At 39.0% G+C, this 21,359-nt stretch overlaps 1 protein-coding gene across 1 annotated transcript in view; it reads right to left on the bottom strand.

Annotated features, from left to right (window-relative positions):
• Nucleotides 1-15,094, bottom strand: part of SYDE2 (synapse defective Rho GTPase homolog 2) — a 41,796-nt gene extending 26,702 nt beyond the window's left edge. The window contains exons 1-2 of the mRNA XM_003260276.4: nt 14,336-15,094; nt 3,834-4,529 (exon numbers count right to left, since the gene is read on the bottom strand). Of these exons, the coding sequence (XP_003260324.2) occupies nt 3,834-4,529; nt 14,336-15,080 (1,441 nt within the window). The 5' untranslated portion in view covers nt 15,081-15,094. The remainder of the gene's footprint in view (nt 1-3,833; nt 4,530-14,335) is intronic.
• Between the last annotated feature and the right edge of the window lie 6,265 nt (nt 15,095-21,359).

Genomic DNA, 21,359 nt, shown 5'->3' with positions numbered 1-21,359 from the left:
ATGACAAGTAGTTTCTTTATAGAGAAAAAACTATTTTAAGTATGCCTACAGGGCTTTTCTATTAAGAAGATAATAGAAAATGGAGTGTTTGATAAACTGGATAAAGCATCCCCTTGTACTAAAATTATAGTACAATTCTACTGGCTTACTAGTTTGAAACATTCTAGAGTTAATCAGGGTCCTGCTTTAGTCTATAAACATCAATCTGTCTATTTTATCACAGCCTAGAAAAGCTATCCAGTATATTAAATTTCTTTAGATTAAATACATTATCACATTAAAAAAACTGACTCTTTTTACATATTGTAAGTAAATAATTTCTACTGAAGTCCTTAACTAATTATTAAAATGAAATACTGTACATGATAGCAACTTCTACTGCAGATAAGACTGAATTTATTAAAACCAAAATGCTTTGTTTTTATAAAACCCAAGAGTAAAAATATTACCAAATTCCACAGTCGCTTAAAATTAAACTACAACTATACTAATCAAATCACATACTATCTTTAAAAAGAAGGCATAAAGTAAAAATCTTTAAATATAAATTTATGAACTAGGCTAGAGTCGAGTGAAACTGGCACACTCCTTCAGCACCTAGAACAGTAACTGGTACATAGCAGGAACTCAATATTTAGTGAATAAATGAATAACCAATTGTTAGTTGCCTTGTAAACTGGCAAACTTTGTAGAAAATGCAATATAGAAATTAACAATAATAATTACCAGGCATAAACACCAAGTAATGATACTGGTAATTGATCTGAGTGAAGTAAAAAATATTATGAAGATCACGGCAATAGCACTGGAAACAATCTATCAACTAACATTAAGGAAACAGTCAAACAGATTAGGACACATCAACGCAGTTAAATACTGTACTACAACGGTTGAGAAACAATACTACCCTATATGTAACAATGCAAGATGAAGATACCAAGTAAAAACAGCAAAAATCAAAAATAAAGTCCACTATGATTACAACTAGATAAAAGATACATATATATCATGGTGGCTCACTGTTATCCCATTACTTTGGGAGGCTGAGGCAGACAGGAGTTCAAGACCAGCCTGGACAACATGGCAAAACCCCATGTCTACAAAAGATACAAAAAAATTAGCAGGTGTGGTGGTGTGCTATAGTCCCAGCTACTAGGGAAACCGAGGTGAGAAGACTGCTTGAGCTGGGAAGGTCAAGTGTTTCTCAGGCTGGGAGGCTACAGTGAGCCATGATTGTGCCACCTGCACTCCACCCTGGGAAACATAGCAATACCCTGTCTTAAAAAAAAAAAAAAGATACATATGTATCTGGGAGTTAATGAGGAAAAAACAAGTCATAATTGTATTAGGATGAATTAGTTTTCCAATTCTCTGATCAAAAATTATTTTGAAATTCAACCATTTTCTTTGCCAATTTCTCAACAGCTTTCTGCCAATACCTCAACAGCTTTCTGCCAATACTGCTAAGAAATGGATCACTTTAGGTAATGGTTTTTCCACCAAAATAAAACAACAAAAAAAGATGACTTATAAATAAACTGTCTAAATATTTCCTTTGGTCAATTTAGGATTTTTGACCAAAAAAATTTTAATTATATATTATATTCATATATTTTACAATATTAAATGTAAATATTTAATATTTATAATATACATTTATAATTATTTTATAATTATAAATATATTTTAATTATATATTTATGAGAAGAATGACAGTAAAAAAGAAGACAGTGAAAAAAGCAGATATACCATACTTTTAAGTTGTGTTTTTAAAAAAATGTTTGTTAGTCTTTCCAGGTTCACAATTTGCCACAAACATTAAAAAAAAAAAAGTTTAAGGATAGTCACTTAAATCAAGGTGTGTGTCACTTCATGAACACCAACTTTCTATCTTTGCTCTTATCCTTACACTCTCTTGCCTTCTCTGAACTATTCCATATCCATCGCTATCTGTGATACTATAGTCTTCCCTATCACTCCACCCTGATCACAATCTGCATTCCAAATTACTATTCTAGACAGTATTTATTTCTTTCCCCATCCAGATTACAAAAGCAGCACACATTTGCTCTGGAGAATTAGCCTATAATTAGAAATGCACAAAGAAAAAAATTTAACTACCTTCAATCTCAACACCCAGAAAAAAATAAAAACAAACAAAAAAACACATTTCCAGGACAGCTTTCAGCTTTTCTTTCAAAATTGCCATCATACATTACACATTGTTTTGGAACTTGCTTTTTCTCTTAATATACATTTACTCCACCTTCCTATGTCCCTGAGAAAAGGTTTTAAATGTAAGTAGTTTATTTGCAAAGTACAGAAACATCAGCGAGGGAGTTGAGAAAATTCAGGGGAAAATTCAAGCTGAATTATCAAGCCTGCTATCACTATGGGCAACTGGAGCTTGACCTCATGAGAAAACTCTGGGAAACAACATAAAATATAAACTCAGAATTATTCTGCCCAAGGGTTGAGCGAGCTGACATAGTTCTATACCAGCTCTTGTCAGTCACTGGTTGAGAGGCAAGCCGAGGCTGCCCTGCAGAGATTCTCTAAGACTTCAGAGAAAGTCCTTAAGCAGAGGTGAAGATGTTGGTGGCTGGAAATAGGCTTCTCCCATTAAAATAGTAAGTAATAAAACCCAGGGGATATAAGACAAAGCACTGACAGCATCTCCTATACCCCACATCTTTAAATATTCTGCATCATTTGAAATTCCGTAAATTAAAATGACTTGATATAAAACAGAACTGCTTTCTATTCTACATTTGATATTTACAAGCGAATGTGCCTTATGTTGTTTCCTGGGTAGTATGTCTGGGACTAAAAGAAGCATATGAGAAAATTAAAGGCAATTTTTGTACATCAAAAACTTTTGAATGTTCACAATTTCAAATGGGTCAACCTAATACACATAAAACTTCAATTATTTCATTTTTCAGTTCCATAACTACTGTAGCACTTATTTTCAAATGGGTCAACCTAATCTACATAAAACTTCAATTACTCCATTTTTCAGTTCCATAACTACTGTAGCACCTATTTGCAAGGGCCTTACTTCTACTTCTCATTTCTTCCTCTCTTCTTTCTTTTGCTCATGAGGAAACTTACGCATAAAAAACACAAACTAATGACCACTGGTACACTAAAAACAAAACTTTTCAGCTGCGGCCAGGCCAGGTGTGAATGAATGAATGAATGAAGCAAAATAAGACTTACTTTTTCTTCAACTCCCTATGATTTCTTGCTTCCAACTAATAGGCAAGCAATTACTGTCTCAAAGGATTGACATATTAAAGCACACCAGATTATAAAGTCAAGTCTGTGGCCAGGCACAATGGCTCACACTTATAATCCCAGCACTTTGGGAGGCCAAAGTAGGCAGATGGTTTGAGGTCAGGAGTTCGAGACCAGCCTGGTCAACAAAGCAAAACCCTGTCTCTACAAAAAATACAAAAATTGGCTGGGCATGGTGGCAAGCACTTGTAGTCCTAGCTACTCAGGAGGCTACGGTGGGAGGATCACCTGAGCCTGGAGGTCAAGGCTGCGGTGCGCCATGATTGTGCCACTGCACTCTAGCCTGGGTGACAGAGTAAGACCCTTTCTCAAAAAAATAAAATAAAAATCAAGTCTGTGATAGTAATAATTAAACCAGCATGTATGTTAAAATGCTTATAAACCTTTTTGAGTTTTATTTTCAAGAAAATATATTCACTTCACAAGAAAAAGTACATGAATATAACAAACATCTTTTATATTTAGTTTTAGCTATTATCAAATAATTGAAAAATGGAAGAAGAAAGAAAAGACAGATATATGATCATTTTTACCTGCAAAAGGAGATTTCAACATGGGACTGTCCTCTACCATTATACCTTCTTGTGTCTTGTGTCCTAGCCTTTGCTTGTACTGCTGCACAAATTCTGTGGAATGGGCAGGATCTATAGGATTCATTCCATTTGACCGTGTGGTCTGAATATCACCTGCATGTTCGGAAGAGCACAGTGAGTCTTCAGTATGCTGCTCTGCTTTCATCAGGTCACTGCCAGACAACATGCTCAAATTGACAGCAGGGAGCTTCAGAACAGCAGAGTCTGCCTCACCAAAACTCAAGGCACTTGATATACCAAGGTCATCATCCTCAGGAATGGGGTTGTACCATATTTCTCCTTCATCATCTGCATCATTTTCCTCATTAAAATCTAAAGCACAGTTTTTCGATAATGAAGAGTTTGTAGCATTACATACCACATATGTACAGTACTCTTTAGATGATTTGAGGAAAGACTGTGATAGCTGATGTTTAGGTAGAGACACAGGTGAGATGGATAAATGACTTTTATCTTGGCATTTCTTATTTTCTTCTTCCAGATTAAGAGGCCTCAGAGTACTCTGATATAGCCAATTGCGTTTCTTTGAAACAGTGATGCTGTTAAGTGGCCTATGACCTCTGAATTCAATATTATCCTTCAGATCTTCAAGTTCTCTTCTCTTCAGTGAAGACCCATAGGCATTTTCAAATAAATCTGTTGCAAAGATAGAATAGAAGGTAGAATATAATGTCTGGTATATCAGAAAGACATGTCACTTCAGACCAGTTATTTAAAAAAATTTTTTTAAACAAAAAGTAACAACAATCACATTCAGAGACTAAAATTGAACTAGAAAAAATTTGAATTTTACATATAAATATGATTCATATTATTTAGAAATCAAACTGCTAGTATAAGTGTCAAAGAATTCTAAGAAAAAGGATATACAAACTCTGAGACTGCCTTTATAAAAACTATAGTGCTAACAAAGCCTTACCCTAAGCAAAACATACCTTATACAAAGTTTATCTAGAATGCTTTATACACAGTATACCTCTAAGCAATATTTGAATAAGTTTCAATTCATTATTACAAGGACCAGAAGTCCTTAGAAATATAATATTCCTCCTACCCTTTTCACACAAAGATTAACTTTCAAACCAAACAAGAAAGTATGCCTTACTGATATTAAAATGTCAACATAACATTGGCTTCCTATCCATATAACACAATGGCACCTTATGTAGGGTTTAAGTTCTAAATATCTAGGGCAGAACTAAAAACAAAAATCCCTTCAGAAGGCCCCAGATTAGAAGCAGGTATGCTATCTCACAGTATGCACTACACCGCTATTATTTTTTTTGGCCAGGCACAAACTTAAGCAGCAGAGAAATAAGAATGAACAAAACAATCCCTTCCCTTAAGAAATTCATAGTCCAGGCCCTGCGCAGTGGCTCATGCCTGTAATCCCAGCACTTTGGGAGGCCGAGGCGGGCGGATCACGAGGTCAGGAGTTTGAGACCAGCCTGGCCAACACAGTGAAACCCTGTCTCTATTAAAAATACAAAAATTAGCCGGGCATGGTGGCACGCGCCTGTAGTCCCAGCTATTCAGGAGGCTGAGGCAGGAGAATAGCTTGAACCCAGGAGGCGGAGGTTGTGGTGAGCCGAGATTGCGCCACTGCACTCCAGCCTGGGTAACAGAGCGAGACTCTGTCTCAAAAAAAAAAAAAAAAAAAAAAAAAAAATAATAGTCCAATGGGAGACCTCAAATGCTTACATATATGCATATCTTAATATAAGTAAGACTCTACAAATGTATACACAACATTAATTTCATCTAAAGAGGAAAATATTTTGTGTTTCCAGAGTTCTAAAGCAGGCTTCAATGACAGTCCATAAGCTAAGTATATAACCATCATTATAATAAAAATTCACCGTACATAATTAAAACCACATTTGTAAAAATCTAAGATCATCTCAGGTTTCTAAATTATGGAATTATATGGTCAACTCATCTTATTGGCACAGCAAGTAAAAAAAATGGTCTAAAAATAGAGTGATAAAACACACTAAGCTACAAGGAGCTTAAAACAACCAAAAAATCAGATTTATGCATAATCAAGGTTTTCAGTAACCACCCTTCTACTGAAAAGAAAATCCTTTTAAAAATCCAAATGTCCAGCCTGGGAAACATGGCAAGACCCTATCTCTACAAAAAATTTAAAAATTAGCCAGGTGTGGTGGCACACACCTGTCATCCTAGCTACTTTGTAGGCTAAGCTAGGAAGATTGCCTGAGCCCAGGAATGTGAGGCTGCAGTGAGCTATGATTGTGCCACTGCACTCTAGCCTGGGCAACAGAGAGAGACCCTGTCTCTTAAAAAAAAAAAAAAATAGCCGGGCACGGTGGCTCACGCTTGTAATCCTAGCACTTTGGGAGGCCAAGGTGGGCGGATCACGAGGTCAGGAGATCAAGACCACGGTGAAACCCCGTCTCTACTAAAAAAATACAAAAAAATTAGCCGGGCGTGGTGGCGGGCGCCTGTAGTCCCAGCTACTCGGAGAAGCTGAGGCAGGAGAATGGCGTGAACCCGGAAGGCGGGGCTTGCAGTGAGCCGAGATCGTGCCACTGCACTCCAGCCTGGGCGACAGAGCGAGACTCCGTCTCAAAAAAAATAAATAAAAAAAAAAATAAAAATAAATAAATAAATAAATAAATTTTTCCTTTTACAAAATCCTAAACATGTACCCAACCAAGCAAATTAATAATAAATAAATAAACAAACCTTAAACACAAATTGCAAGTCACATTCAATTCCAGATGCAGGAATTAGACTAGAAATCAGAAGGGAAGGAAGCTCCCATGAATACCTACTATGCCAGGCATTTATTTACTCCACAAATGAGTGACTATTATGTGGCAGGCATGAGAGATAAAGCAGTAAGGAGGCCCCCAACCTCATTTAACCTCTAGAACAATCCTATGAAACAGGTATGATTACCATCATGGGCCTCAAAGAGTATGAGAAATATGGTCAAGTCGCTAGCCCTAGGATTCAAATTTAAGCCTGTCTAACCTTAAAACCCATGCTCCACTAACCATGCTACTGGCAAACCACACCATGCTACCCATATCATGCAACTCACAAACAGTACAGAAGTAGGCAACCCTTTCTGAACATGGGGATATTCATCCCAATTTATCTTATAAATTAAAGTGGCTGCTGGTAAGAACTAAGTGAAATGATGTTCAAAATACTTGAAAAACTCTAAAGTTCTACTCAGAAACGTCAAGTAACTTGTTCAAGAGTACCTTGTTGGTAAGTGGAAAAGGCAGCACTCAAACTCATTCTGACTCCAAAGTTTGTGGTGATATACCTAGGCTACTATAAGGGAAATTCAAAAGTCTTTCTCTGGTTCTGTCTCCATTACACTTAAAATTAACAACTGAAAATCAAAACATACTCAGCAATCACTGGGGTTTCTGGGTTTTCAGTGATCACATGATTTTGCCAGGTGCACTGAAGTCTAAATCTATTTCACATTTAAGTTCAAATCCAGTATTACTTAACAGTATTTCAGACCTTCACAGGATATTATAGTTTGACCCAATTTAAATTTGAAGCAAACAGTATAAAATTACATTACTTATGATGGCTATGAGCCACATCTTATTTTATCTTTTTCTCAGACATCTCTTAGAAATTCCAAATTTTTATATAGCTAGACACATTCATTATTTTAAATCTTTTTGGAGTTTTCTGACATACACTATAAATGAGTCTTTAAACATGTTTCTACTACATTGCAAGAACTGCAGTGAGAAAAATAAAGCTACCAGTATCCCATATTTAAGCAAGTTGATACTTCCATTGATATAATCATTTAATGAAAGTATAATATTAAAAGGAATTTTTTTTTACTAGATAGGGTCTCATTCTGTCACAGGCTGGGGCACAGTGGCACCATTACGGCTCACGGCAACCTCAACCTCCCAGGCTCAAGTGATCCTCCCGCCTCAGTCTCCCAAGAAGCTAGGACTACAGGCTTGCACCACCACACTAATTTCTTTTTTTTCTTTTGGTAGAGACAGGGTCTCACTATGTTGCCTAGGCTGGTCTGGAACTCCCAGGCTCAAGTGATCCTCCTGCTTCCCCCTCCCAAAGTGCTGGAATTATGGTGTGAGCCACCATGTCTAGCCACTATTTTCAATGAAATTACAAACTACAAAAGCTTGAATCCACTCTGATTGCTATTGCCAAATATTTTAAAATAAATGACGCTGAACTTTAAACTTATAGATAAATGGCACATTATTATAATTTATATTGTGTATTATAAATATATAATATTACAAAGGCCAAATTTATTTATTAAACTGAATTAATCAACACATTATGCAAGACAATAAACTTGAGCATTTATAAATTATTTAAAACATTTTTATCTCACTTAAATTAAATGGATCCATATGAATGTAAATTCAGATATGGAAAGCTATTTGCAATCTTCCCTCCCATTTAATGCAACAATGTTTAACCATATTAGCATAAATTTAAGAGTTTTAGCTTCATATATATAAAATGTTATTTATAAATTATGAATTTTTTTGTAGAGAAAGGGTCTCACTGTTGCCTATATATTGCCTATAAATTATAATTTTTTTTGTAGAGACAGGGTCTCACTGTTGCCTATATATTATGTATTATATATAAAAATACGTACAATATATAATAAAATATATTTCATGTATAATATAAAAATATAACATATATGTTATATATATATACATATACACACACACACACATATTGAAAGAAGGTCCAACTAAAAATATAAACATAAGTATGCAAAGTTACAAGGCAAAAAAGTCCTTAGTCTCTTGCAACTATACATGTTATGGGATAATTTTCAGATTCTAATTAAAGTAATTTTACTTTGAATCTGTAAGAGAAGAAAGAAATGGCAATTAAAAGTTTTTCACTCAGAAAAATATTCCACACAGTGGTGAACTACCCAAGTCAATTCTGTTTTCTCAACTATTATTTCATAATAAATCTAGATTACTTACTGAACATTTAACTAGTGCCCCCAGCTCAAATGCATCAGCAAATTTTCCAAGAAATTGTATATTTCAACCCTCATTGAAAATGTGTAGTACCGGCTGGGCGCGGTGGCTCACGCCTGTAATCCCAGCACTTTGGGAGGCCAAGGCAGGCGGATCACGAGGTCAGGAGATCGAGACCATCCTGGCTAACACAGTGAAATCCTGTCTCCACTAAAAATACAAAAAATTAGCCGAGCATGGTGGCAGGCGCCTGTAGTCCCGGCTACTCGGGAGGCTGAGGCAGGAGAATGGCGTGAACCCACGAGGCGGAGCTTGCAGTGAGCCGAGATCACGCCACTGCACTCCAGGCTGGGCGACAGAGCTAGACTCCGTCTAAAAAAAAAAAAAATGTGTAGTACCTAGAGAGACATCTTTTCATCATTTTAAAAATTCTGCAGAAATAAACTCTCTTGCTTTTCCTTCTCTTTAAAAATCCCAAATAAAAGTATCTTAATACTGTATTAGATGTTTAAATCTATGTTTTAAAAGCATTAAACATTTTAATATTTATTAAAATCCTGTTTCTAAATAAGTACAAGTATCCCCTGCTTACAGTCAAACTTGGCAGTCCAGATGAAATTACTAGAATAAACTTAAGTCTTAAGTTTCTGTGTGTGTATATGTGTGTGCTTATCTTTATCTTTCCTAGACAAATCTAAATGGGGGAGAGGGATGGAATGAAAAGGAAAGAAGCACCTTTTTTATTTTCATTCCCTTGTGGCTAGCAATAAAAACCCTAAAGAAAAAAACAGCTGTGTGTTAGCTTTTGAGATGGGAAAGTAGAGAAGAAAACTCTGAGACTGTTTTCAGTTCCACAAAAGTAACAGCGAGCAGCAAAAGAAAGGAGCACAAAAGATGAGCAGAATAAATAAATACCCCAAAAAGGTGTCCTCTAGCTCAATTCCCAGTGCTCCTCAAGGCAGTACTCCTCAGCTTCGATCTTTTCACTCTCCATCTAGAATCCTAATGATCTGAGGCAAAGCAGTATTCTCACAAAGCCTGCTTGCCTTCCCCTTGATAATAACAAGTAAGTGCTAGGCACAGTACCAAGTGGATTATCTTTTTTCATCCTCACAGCAACCTGAGGACTGAGGCTACACAAGGTTGAGTAACTTATCCAAGGTCGCAAGCCTGGTAAGTGGTAGAGTCTGACCAGAAACTCAGAATCTCTATTCTGTTAACCATTGTACTATATGGCCTCCTCTCTTGCATTTCCAAAATCTCACTAATACTTGTTAGTGCAAGATGAGGCCAATATAGAGGGAACTGCTCAAATGTGTAATATATTAGTAAGTATATTAATTCATATACATAAAACCGAAGCAAAAAGAGCCCAAGTGCTTTGCTCTAATAGGGGTAGTTTAAGTACCAAGTATCAGAATAAGGTAGAACATTTTTTTAAAACTTCGGGGATGTGAGAGCTCTAGAAGCTTACTATTCAAAAGTATGGTACACCAGACAGCAGCATCTACACTGGGAGCAGAATCTCAGGTCCCACCCCACACCTATAGAATCTGCGTTTCAACAAAATTTCCAGGGAATTCATATGGACATTAAGTTTGAAAAGCACTGCTCTAAAACAGTGAACTACATTTTGAGTGGCAAAGGTCTAGCAAACAGCCTTCTTAAAAAAAAAACACAACATTTCTTGGGAGCCACTGGTCTAGAAATGTAGGACTTTCAAATCAACACAACACTATTTTCTGCTGAATTTGTAATTCTCGAAGTTTTCCAGCCACTAGCAACTCCAATGTTCCATGGCACTCTTCCAGAAAAAGAAAAAAAAAAGGCAACTGCACTTGCTTTCTAGCACCACAATAGCAGAATCTCTCAGGAAGAGATTTAAAACTAGAAGACTGCCAAAAACTATATGCCTATTGCTACTCACCTTGAAGAAGGCCAATACAGAAAAAAATTGTTAGAAAAATTCATAAAGATTATGCAATTCATAAAGGTAAAAAATCAGAGTTACAAATACTTGAGAAAAGTAGATGGGAATCAAGTCATAGTGTCAACTTCACTTTAAGATGGTTAAAGATCATACCAAACTAATTAATACTACCTTAAAATAACTGTCTAAAAATTTTAGACAAAATACTAAGTTATACAGTCTAAAGTTTTTTCTTTCACAGACCATGTAGCAGGAAAAGTGGAGTCAAAGTAGGCTAATTATTTTTTAAAGCAATAAAAGGTGCTTTTGAATTTGTTTCTGAAAACTATATGCTAATTAAACTTATTTATAAAGATTTATAATGATGTATAGTTGGCAAACACATTAAGATTCCTTTGTAATCTTAAGGCTTGCAGAAACTTGACAATTTTTATTATGTGTAATGACTTTAGATTTCTTAAATAATCATCTCAATTAGGAACAATTCGGCCAATCTGTGAACACTACATATTTAACTGCATCAAATCATTTGGCATTATAATACTATCAAAAGTTCTTAGTAGGAGCCAGAAATCAAAATAGAAAATCATTTGTGTTTCCATTTGTCATATAGTCTCAAAAATTTTCACAATACCTATATAGATTAAGTATCTCCATTCCACTGAATAATTATTCTGTATTACAAATTCTAAATATAATTTTATTTTGACAAAATATGAATAATACTGTACAGAAAAATGCGCTATAACCCTTTTAGGATATTTAACATATTTACATAAACAAGAATGTACTGGTTCATCTAGACTGCTCCAAATAAGTTTTGCAGAAAACATGATTTAAAAGTAGAAGTCAAGTGACATCAATTTGAAGTAAATATTTAAAGGTAAAAGTTTAAAATGGATACAGCAAATGCTTTTTTAAATTTATTTATTTATTCATTTTTTTTTTGAGACGGAGTCTCACTCTGTCTCCCAGGCTAGAGTGCAGTGGCGCGATCTTGGCTCACTGCAAGCTCCGCCTCCCAGGTTCACGCCATTCTCCTGCCTCAGCCTCCCGAGTAGCTGGGACTACAGGCACCTGCCACCACACCTGGCTAATTTTCTGTATTCTTAGTAGAGACGGGGTTTCACCGTGTTAGCCAGGATGGTCTCGATCTCCTGACCTCGTGATCCACCCGCCTCGGCCTCCCAAAGCGCTGGGATTACAGGCATGAGCCGCCGCGCCCGGCCCTGCAAGTACTTTTTAAAATGTCTTTATACCCGGCCTAAGATTCTCCCATCTTCTTTGCAACTTTGAGGAAGTTACTTATCCCGCTATGCCTTGTTGAAATTCACTCATATCCTCAATCCAAGCAATTTAATAGAATTAATTGGATCAGCCCTTTAAAGAACTCTAGAGTCTCTGATCTTATATAAACAGGGGCTTTTTTCAAACTCATGACGCCTTGGGTTTGAATCCACATAGTAGTTTGAATCCATACACAGGTACCAACTGATCTTGGGCAAACTGCTTAATCCCTCTGTTCTTTTTCTTGTAGCTGTTGTTAAATGACAGCATATCTCCATTTTGGGGGCTGTAAAAATTGTATGAGAACCACCTAATGTATCCAGAATGGACTTAGTAAGACCAACTAAACTTCATGAAAAATAATTTTTTAAAAAAGCTCTCCAAATCTATACTAGATATGTAAACACTGCACAAATTATTTTCATCTCTCCTGAAAAATGAATTAGTGATTTAAAAGGAAGTAACATCTGACAGTTGTTTAAACCAGAGATTATGGTAGCTTTGGCTTAGATTTCTCATAAAATATCTAAAATATTATCACATAATAATTCTGTTTCATTTTAATTTCTAAATTAGCAGTTTTAATTAGTTGCTTAATGCAAAAATCAAATTCATTCTTAAAGGAACTATATTTATTACTTTAAAAATCCTTGAATGTTTACGACTGAGGGCATTAAAAGCCATCACATGGTAAATGTTTTAGCTCTGTGACAAAAGGATGAAAAATATTTGACTATTTTTTGTTATGGCTGAAATTCAACTATGGTACCAAGAGTTAAAACTAAGCCAAAGTGGGGGGGGTAAAAATATTGTGGCAATAAAATATAATACATGATTACAAATTACTCCTGGAAATGCATGTTTAAGATGAACTTAGTATAAAGTACACCTCTCTTAACAAAGAATTTACATTCTATTATCCTTTTGTTCAAGTGAAATGGAATATTTAACCTTGAGAATAAAATTTGACAGGTATGTATTGGAGCCGAATAGACAGGAAAAAACCTTGCAAGTTGGCACACACTTTGAATGAATCATTTAATTTGTCTTCATTGTTTGATAAGAAGTTTTGTGAACTTTGTTTCTCCCCACTGTTGTGTGTTTATTGGTTAAACAAAGTTAATGTGTATAAATCCAGTCCTGTAGGATTTGTAATTACTACCAGAGAAACCGCCAAGTACTGTGAATACCTTTTACATTTCAGGATTTAATGTTTTCAAAATTATTCCTGACTTGTAAGTCTTTATGATCACCAAAAATTTTTATATGTAAGAGTATTCAAAAGACCATGTTGTTTTGGCTCACTTTGAAGATATTATACTCTTTTCAGGAAAGATAATTTGATATTTACAACATAATTGACAGGTTTCTAGAATTGATAACCTAAACCTTCAGTGATAGTTAAAAATCATGCACATACAAAATAGGGAGCATAATCCTATTATAAGGATCAATATACTTTTTAAAAAACTAATTTACTTCTCATATAAATAGGATTTAAGTTTGCAAATGACTGCTTTAAAAAAAGTACCTGAGGAACATTTTTCTTTTGATTAAAATGTTAGTGTCTTTGATTTTTCACAATAAAAAGATCACTTACTTTGTTGAGGTTTCTTTGTTGGGGGGAGGCAAGTGGAGAGATGGTGTATGTGAAATACTACCTGACTAAAAAATTCTACTTATGGTAGGGTTTTGTTTGTTTGATTTGTTTGGGTTTTTGGTTGTGTGTATGTATGCATGTGTGTGCGTGCCTGGGAGAGGCAAAAAAAAAAGTTGTAATGAGTAAAATGACAGTTTATGAAGCCTATAAAATCTACCTTGAATCAAATTCAAATTTACAAACTCCACAAAAGTCTACGGATTTGCCTAGAGCTACAAAGAATAAAAATCAAGACAGTGCCGCCCATCTGTAAACCTACTAAAAGTGTGTTAAACTTAACCTTTACTCATTTAGGTAATACTTAGGGAATAGGCACACTGGTTTTTCGAGAAGAAAACACAACCTCAATTCTTCATGCCATTGTCTGATTTAAAAAAAAAAAAAAAAGCAAAACGAGTAAATGCATTACATTAAGTAACGCCGAAATTACTTTAAGCTGCCACTTACATGACACTTTGGCCCGGTAACGTACCTGTCTGCAAAAACATACCTTTTTCTTGGCTCTTAAGACAGAAGCCCAGTCGGTAAACAGCAAGGCTCGCGGTGCTAGCATTTTGATCGCAAAGGATCCTACCTGTCAGCGTAATTCTTTGGTCTGGAGGCACCGACAGGACACGGTTTTCACGCACTTTCAAAGCGCCCACATTTGGGGAGGCTGCCTGCGCTCCTGTGACTTTGGGGGCCGTCCCACGGGCACGACCCTTCATTCCCAGGGACAGCAGACGCCCTTTGTACATCCACTTCTGCAGCTTCTTGACTGTCACTGTCGGCGGCCTGAGGAAGGAGGGGCCTTCCTGGCGGTCTCCTTTGCCGCTGCGTATCACAGAGGACCCCGCTGGATCCCTGAAAGGGCTTCCCGAGGAGCAGCTGTGGTCCTTGGAGCCTGGAGGCTGGAGGCCGGTGGGTGCAGCCGCCCGGGCGCGGTCCCCACTCCAGCCGTCCATCCTGCCTCCACGTGGCGGGGGCTCGTCCCAGTCCCCGTGCGCGCCGCACCTGATCCAGCTGTCGCTCGGCCACCGCTGGAAGGGAGGCGGCTTGGCACCCACCCGGAGGCTCTCGAGGCTTCTGCTGCAGGACAGCTGCATCCGAGGAGTCCGCCGCTGGCCTCCCCGCGACTCCCTCTGAGGCGACCGGGGCGGGGACACCTGCTGCCGAGGGCGTCCGCCGCCTCCCCGCTCCCCGTCTCGGGGGCAGGCTCGGCGGTCCGCGGCGCCGCAGGAAGGCGGCTGGCCCGGAGCCCGGGCTCCCGCGGGGAAGCCGTGATCCGCCAAGCCCCCGCCGCCCCGCCGCGCGCCCGAGTCAGGGGGCAGGTCGTGCATGGCCTGGATCAGCAGATAATAGGCCTCTCGCAACTGGGTCCGCAGCCTGCCTGTCTCCAGGCGGCCGCCCTCCGCCCCCAGGGAGGAGCCCGCCGCTGGGGGAGGCGGGGGACGCCGTTCCGCCTCCGCCCCCTCAGGCTCGGGCGCAGACCGCGAGCCGCCGGGCAGGTTTTCATAGTAGTCGGCGTCGTAGTCGTCTTCGTCCTCGTCCTCTTCCTCCTCCGCTCTGCTGCCCTCGGAGCCCTCCGGGGAGTGCGGAGGGGCGTGAGCGAGCCCATGGCTCCTGGGGGCGTCCTCCTGCCCGCCGCGCGGCCGAAGCCCGAGCGCCCCCAACTGCTCCGGGTGCTCTCCGGGGACCCGCGCCCCGGGACCCCACGCCTCAGGTGACGGCGAGGGCTGCTGTGGGCTCGGCCCGGCTCCCCCGGCGTGCTCACGTAGGGGGGTGTCTGCGGCACCCCAGGCGTCTCCCGCGGCTGCCGAAGAGGCTGCCACCGCAGCTGCGGCTGCCGCGCGGAGCCCTAGCCCCCCGGTGCCGCGGGGACCCCGCCTTCCCCGGAGCCTGGACAGCGTCCTCCTCAGAGGGTCCGCCATCCCCTCTGCCTTAGCCGCGAGGCTCACCCCCGCCGGGGGGAGAGGTCGGAGCCCTGCTGCGTAGAAAACCGCGCTCGCGGAGGCGGCGGTGGCTCCCCATGACCGGCGCTGGCCCTCGCCGGCTCCTCACATACTTGGCATAACTCTGCCGCGGGAAGGCGTGGGGGGAGGGCGGTGGCGCCGCAACGCGCATGCCCCGGAGCCCCGGCCCGCGACGGGGCGCGCGGGTCGGGGGCGGCAGAGGTGGGTTCTCGGGGTGGCCGAGTGGTGCAGGTGGAGGCGGAGGGCGCGGGCCGGTAGGTAGGTAGTAGGTTGGCTGAAGCTGACCGACGGAAACGGGTGGGCGCACAGAGCGCGAAGGGTGCGGGGAGAGTTGAGGCAGAGGAAAGAAGAACGAGCAGGAACGTGAGTCTGGGCTGGTGGCTGCGAAGTTTTGGTTAGAGAGCCCGAGAAAGGGAAAGTGCCCTCCTGGCTGTCACCCCGGCACCTTCACCGCCACCGCTGCACGAGGTGTGTCTTAGGCATAGCAAGTCCTAGCTTGAGAGAAAACAAAGATTGTTTTGACGGACAAAGTATGGGTGCAGGTGTATCTCGGTGCATGTGTTCTAGAAATGTATCAATCATTTTAATTGCCCAGAGAGCTAGCTAGCTAAAAGAAATCTGCAGCGATTCCTTTTTCTATAAGAGTTCTTTTATCAAAAACAAAACAAAACCCACCCACCGATGTCTCTTTTAAGTCTGTTTTTCCTTCTTTATTTCAGTTAATGCATGCTAACAAAATTAATTCTTATATCAGCCAAAACTTGTAAAATGGAGCCACAAATATTATGTCCCTCATCACCCTACCTACAAGATTATCATACAGGTTTGCAACTTTCCAATATAAAAAAGTTAACACTTCATTTTAATTTAAATAGTGAGTTGAGAAGCAATTGAATTGAAATTGAGACACAGTGTAATCTAGAAATACCAGCTGTCTCCCAAAAACGTTAAATTCCAGATTCTGGGTAGCAGTTGCAAACTCAAGCACCCCTCGTTGCCAGAGATTAATTGATTCAGTGACTGATAAGAATCAGTCGTGCTGTCATCCCTGATTTGAGTTACTTTTTTTAGTGTTTACATAGTAGAAAGGGCCTTTTTCTGAGTTACTCATAAATATACTGACACCTAGCACAGTACATGCACTTAGTAGATACTCAAATACTTAAGAAAATATTTGTTGAATAAATAAATGTTTGCATTACTGAATAAAATGAAATAATTTTGTCCTAATTTACCTTATTTGCAATTGCAGTATATTTTCCTATGTCAGTTTTTTTTTGTTGTCCAATGGCTCCAATCTCTGAATGTGCTTTGGGTATACTACTTTTGTTAGTACCTAGTCTCTGCTTTCTGGAATAATTGTTACCTGCATCTGAGATTTGCAGATAAGAGAGAAGATTTGCAGAAATCTTACCCACTCTCTAAAACTCTGCTCTAGGCCAGGTGGGGTGGCTCATGCCTGTAATCTTAGCACTTTGAGAAGCCGACAGGGGCAGATTGCTTGAGCCCAGGAGTTCAAGACCAGCCTGGACAACATGGCACAACCTGGTCTCTACGAGAAACAAAAACAAAAAAACACACAAAAAATTGGCTAGATGTGGTGGTGTACACCTGTAGTCCTAGCTACTCTAGAGGCCGCAGTGGGAGGATCGCTTGAGCCTGTGAGGCTGAAACTGCAGTGAACCGAGATCATGACACTTCATTTCAACCAGGATGACTGAGGGAGACTCTGTCTCAAAATAATAAGAATAAAATAATAAAATTCGGCTGCAGTGAGCCGAGATCGCGCCACTGCACTCCAGCCTGGGTGAAAGAGCGAGACTCCGCCTCAAATAAAAAAAAACAAAACTCGGCTCAACTGCCTTCTTGTTTATGAAGTCGTCTCTGATCTCCCAGACAGGAACTCAAGTTCTAAACTTCAATATTACTTTATTCCCACCCACTCATAGTATAGTTACTGTTTTTTGTTTTATACAATTTGTATACATGTCCTTTCTCCTTTACAAGAAAATTCATAAACTCCCTAAGGGCAGAAACTGTTTATAATTGACCTTTATATTCTCCACAGGAGTATAACTTTAGCATCTTATATATTGTGCATGATGAGTAAACATTTTTGAATTAGTATCAATTTTAATTTAGAGAGAACAAGTGGCTTTAATTCCAGTCTATTGCCTAACTCTCCACTAGACCATGCTATATTAGTGTTGTTTTAAAATTCTTTCTGCGATGAGTAAGAGACAGTTTGTTAAATAATCTTAATTCGTATCTAAGAAAATGCAATGAAATGTGATGAAATGTTACACTATAATTTGCATATATTGATATTTATAGTTCTACAATATTTTCATTCCATGGGCCCCTGGCTATTTAATGAATAGTCGAGGCATAAAACTATGTCCCAGTGAAATATTCCCACAGGAAATGACTGATAGCAAAGTTGCCAATAATGGTTCTATAAACACAATTTGATCTCTATCTCAGAAATTGTTTCCATTCCAACTCTGTTGCAAAATCTTTTTATTCTTTGTAGTTAACATAGCTGTTAAGAACACTATAAGCTTCATATGTATCTATATGCAGATAGATATATATGAGTAGAAAAATATAATCTTAAAGATGTAGATTGAACTTCATCCTGAATTCAGTTTATCCACTTGTTCAGGAGTTATAAAACATTGGTTATTGGCCAATATAAAATACTATGCATTGTTCTAGGCGTTACTCAGAACTAAGTTTGATGCAGCATACCGCAACTGAACTTAATGCTACTTTAAAGTTGAGAATGTTCTAACTCATGAATTCACAATTTTAATCATTTTGTGTCACAACAGAAATTAATAAGGCAGTCGTGGCCATATGACACTATTTAAAGACCTTAATAATGTAAATTCCACTTTTCTGTATGTGCATTACACATCAATAAAAAGTTGGTAAAAATGTATTTCTAAAGAGACAATGCCCACAAAACTTATGCCTAATTAATTAAGATAATGACAAGATATCAACATAAACTATACTTTGTAAAATCTTTTTTTACAATTTGTATCCTATTCCCCCACTTATCTCAATTTTCATATCTTTCTAATCCATAGATTCCCATGAAAATTAGGGGATGGGAATCATTTTTCAGTGTTTATACTTGTTTCTCAGTGACTTGGAAATCATTTTGATGCCCCATGAATTACCAACTATGTGTTGGCACTGTCAGAAAAGATATAACAACTGTGGGATAACAGGGCTGCAGTAAGGCAGGGATCCAAACTAAGGATGGAGTAGCACTGACTGACTCTGGGAGAAGGGGGAAAAAAGCAGGGCAAGTTGAGGCAGAGGGCTAGGTTTAACAGTAATAGAAGGGAAGTGTTTAGGTATGTTACGGTTATTTTCTAGTCAATGTAGAGTGCATTTCTGTCTCACTGATGTTCAGTCTTCCATTATACTCTTAGTAGAACCAAAGGCAAATTTAGCTCTACCATTTGTCCAGTACTCTCTCCCTAAACTGCCTTACAGGGATGTCCTGGAGTAGACCTCCCTGGTCTGCCATGCAACTCCGTTAGTATGCAGTAAAATGTACTTCAGCCTAAAGCTGACCACACTAACACTTCACTGAGAATCAAAGATAGCATGTTCTCAGTACAGCAATTTTTACTGTTTCGTAATTAATATCTGGCAATTTGCAATATTGCTTAACCCATCCCCACCCCAATCAAAGTAATAAAAAAGATAGGCTGGGCCTGGTGACTCACGCCTGTAATCCCAGCACTTTGGGAGGCTAAGGCGGGCGGATCACTTGAAGCTGGGAGTTCAGGACCAGCCTGGCCAACATAAAAACCGTATCTCTACTAAAAATACAAAAATTAGCTGAGTGTGATGGCTTACGCCTGTAATCCCAGCTACTTGGGAGGCTGAGGCACGAGATTCACTTGAGCCCAGGAAGTAGAGGTTGCAGTGAGCCTAGAAGTTGCCACTGCACTGCAGCCTGGGTGACAGAACAACACTGTCTCAAAATGCAAACAAAGGCCGGGCGCAGTGGCTCACGCCTGTAAACCCAGCACTTTGGGAGGCCCAGGCGGGCGGATCACGAGGTCGGGAGATTGAGACCATCCTGGCTAACACGGTGAAACCCCGTCTTTACTGAAAATACAAAAACAATTAGCTGAGTGTGGTGGCGGGTGCCTGTAGTCCCAGCTACTCGGGAGGCTGAGGCAGGAGAATTGAGTGAACCTGGGAGGCAGAGCTTGCAGTGAGCCGAGATTGCGCCACTGCACTCCAGCCTGGGTGACAGAGCGAGACTCTGTCTCAAAAAAAAAAAAAAAAAAAAAAAAAAAAAAAAAAAAAGCAAACAAAAACAAAGTAGTAAAAAAGAGACTTTTGTTAAATGCACATGTATTTTCTGATGTTTTAAAAATGTATGCTTTAGAATAGTCACTGATATTTCAGAATCTCTTATTATATTAATATACTTGGGATATATAGAGTAACTTGCCCAAGCTCACCATAATAAGTAAAAAAGAATTCAAATCCCATCTGTCTGGTTCCATAGACACTACACTCCTGTGTTATTTCTTTGAATAGAAAAAGAGACTAGACAGTTGATGTAATAATCCTTGCACTGGCTTGAACCTTTGCTTTTATAAATTATTTAGTTGGTCACCTTTCAGAAAAGAGTTTAATAGTTTATGAGCTTTTGTGAAATGCATCTGAACATTGGGAAGCTGCTTGTTAAACATTTGAATGCTTCTCAGTACAGTCCAACTCAAGGGTGTTAGAACTAAATCCTATATTTCCATTTAATGATAAATCTATTCATATTATACCACAATGCAAAAGTGCATCCTGAAATGTACTCTGGTTTTAAACATAGGACAAGCTTTAAATACATAAAAGACAAAATATACACTCACATAAGCCTGTTTCAAAAGTAAATAGGCAGTGAGAAAAGGGAAAGTGTAGGCCGCCTTTCCTAAATCACATCATTGGACTTCAGGGTAACAAATTAGTTCATGAAGGGAACTTGCTCTGTTTCAAAGTTGTCATTCTAATAAATGAAGAAAAATTGATACAATGTTGCCATTTTGAAATAATGGATCTAGGCAAAAATCACCAGTGGCTTCTAACATCAGAGACAGACAAACTGACCTACAGCCTCTGATCAAGTATACACCACCACCTATGATTTTATTCATGTTAGAGTTCTTAGAAAAATAAAACCTGTGCTGACCAGCCTCAAGATTTGATTACCAATTTCCAGGAATTATAGAAAACAAAGAATCATGTTAAACAACATCATGGGGATGCAATCAACAAAATCCAGACTGTGGGAAGCTACAGGACAAAGGCCCCAGTTTCTTCAACATATTAACCAATTGTAGTGAATGGACTTTATTTGGAGTCTGATCTGAACAAACATCTGTTTAAAAAAAATTGTGAGCCAATCAGGAAGATTTGAACACTGACTAGATGTTTGATGATATTGAAGAATTATTGTAATTTTAGATGCGATTTTTTGACAAATAGCGCTTTATCTCTTAGAGGTAAATATTGAAATACGGATGACAAGATGTAAAGCCAGGGATTTTTCTCAAAGTAATTGCAGAGGAAAGAGACTGAGGATGTGGAAGAATGAGGATGAGTTTTGGGCTGGTA

The sequence above is a fragment of the Nomascus leucogenys genome, chromosome 12, assembly GCF_006542625.1.
Source record: "Nomascus leucogenys isolate Asia chromosome 12, Asia_NLE_v1, whole genome shotgun sequence".
Taxonomy (NCBI): domain Eukaryota; kingdom Metazoa; phylum Chordata; class Mammalia; order Primates; family Hylobatidae; genus Nomascus; species Nomascus leucogenys.
Note: the sequence above shows the minus strand (reverse complement) of the source record. Positions and strands in the feature narration are given on the sequence as shown.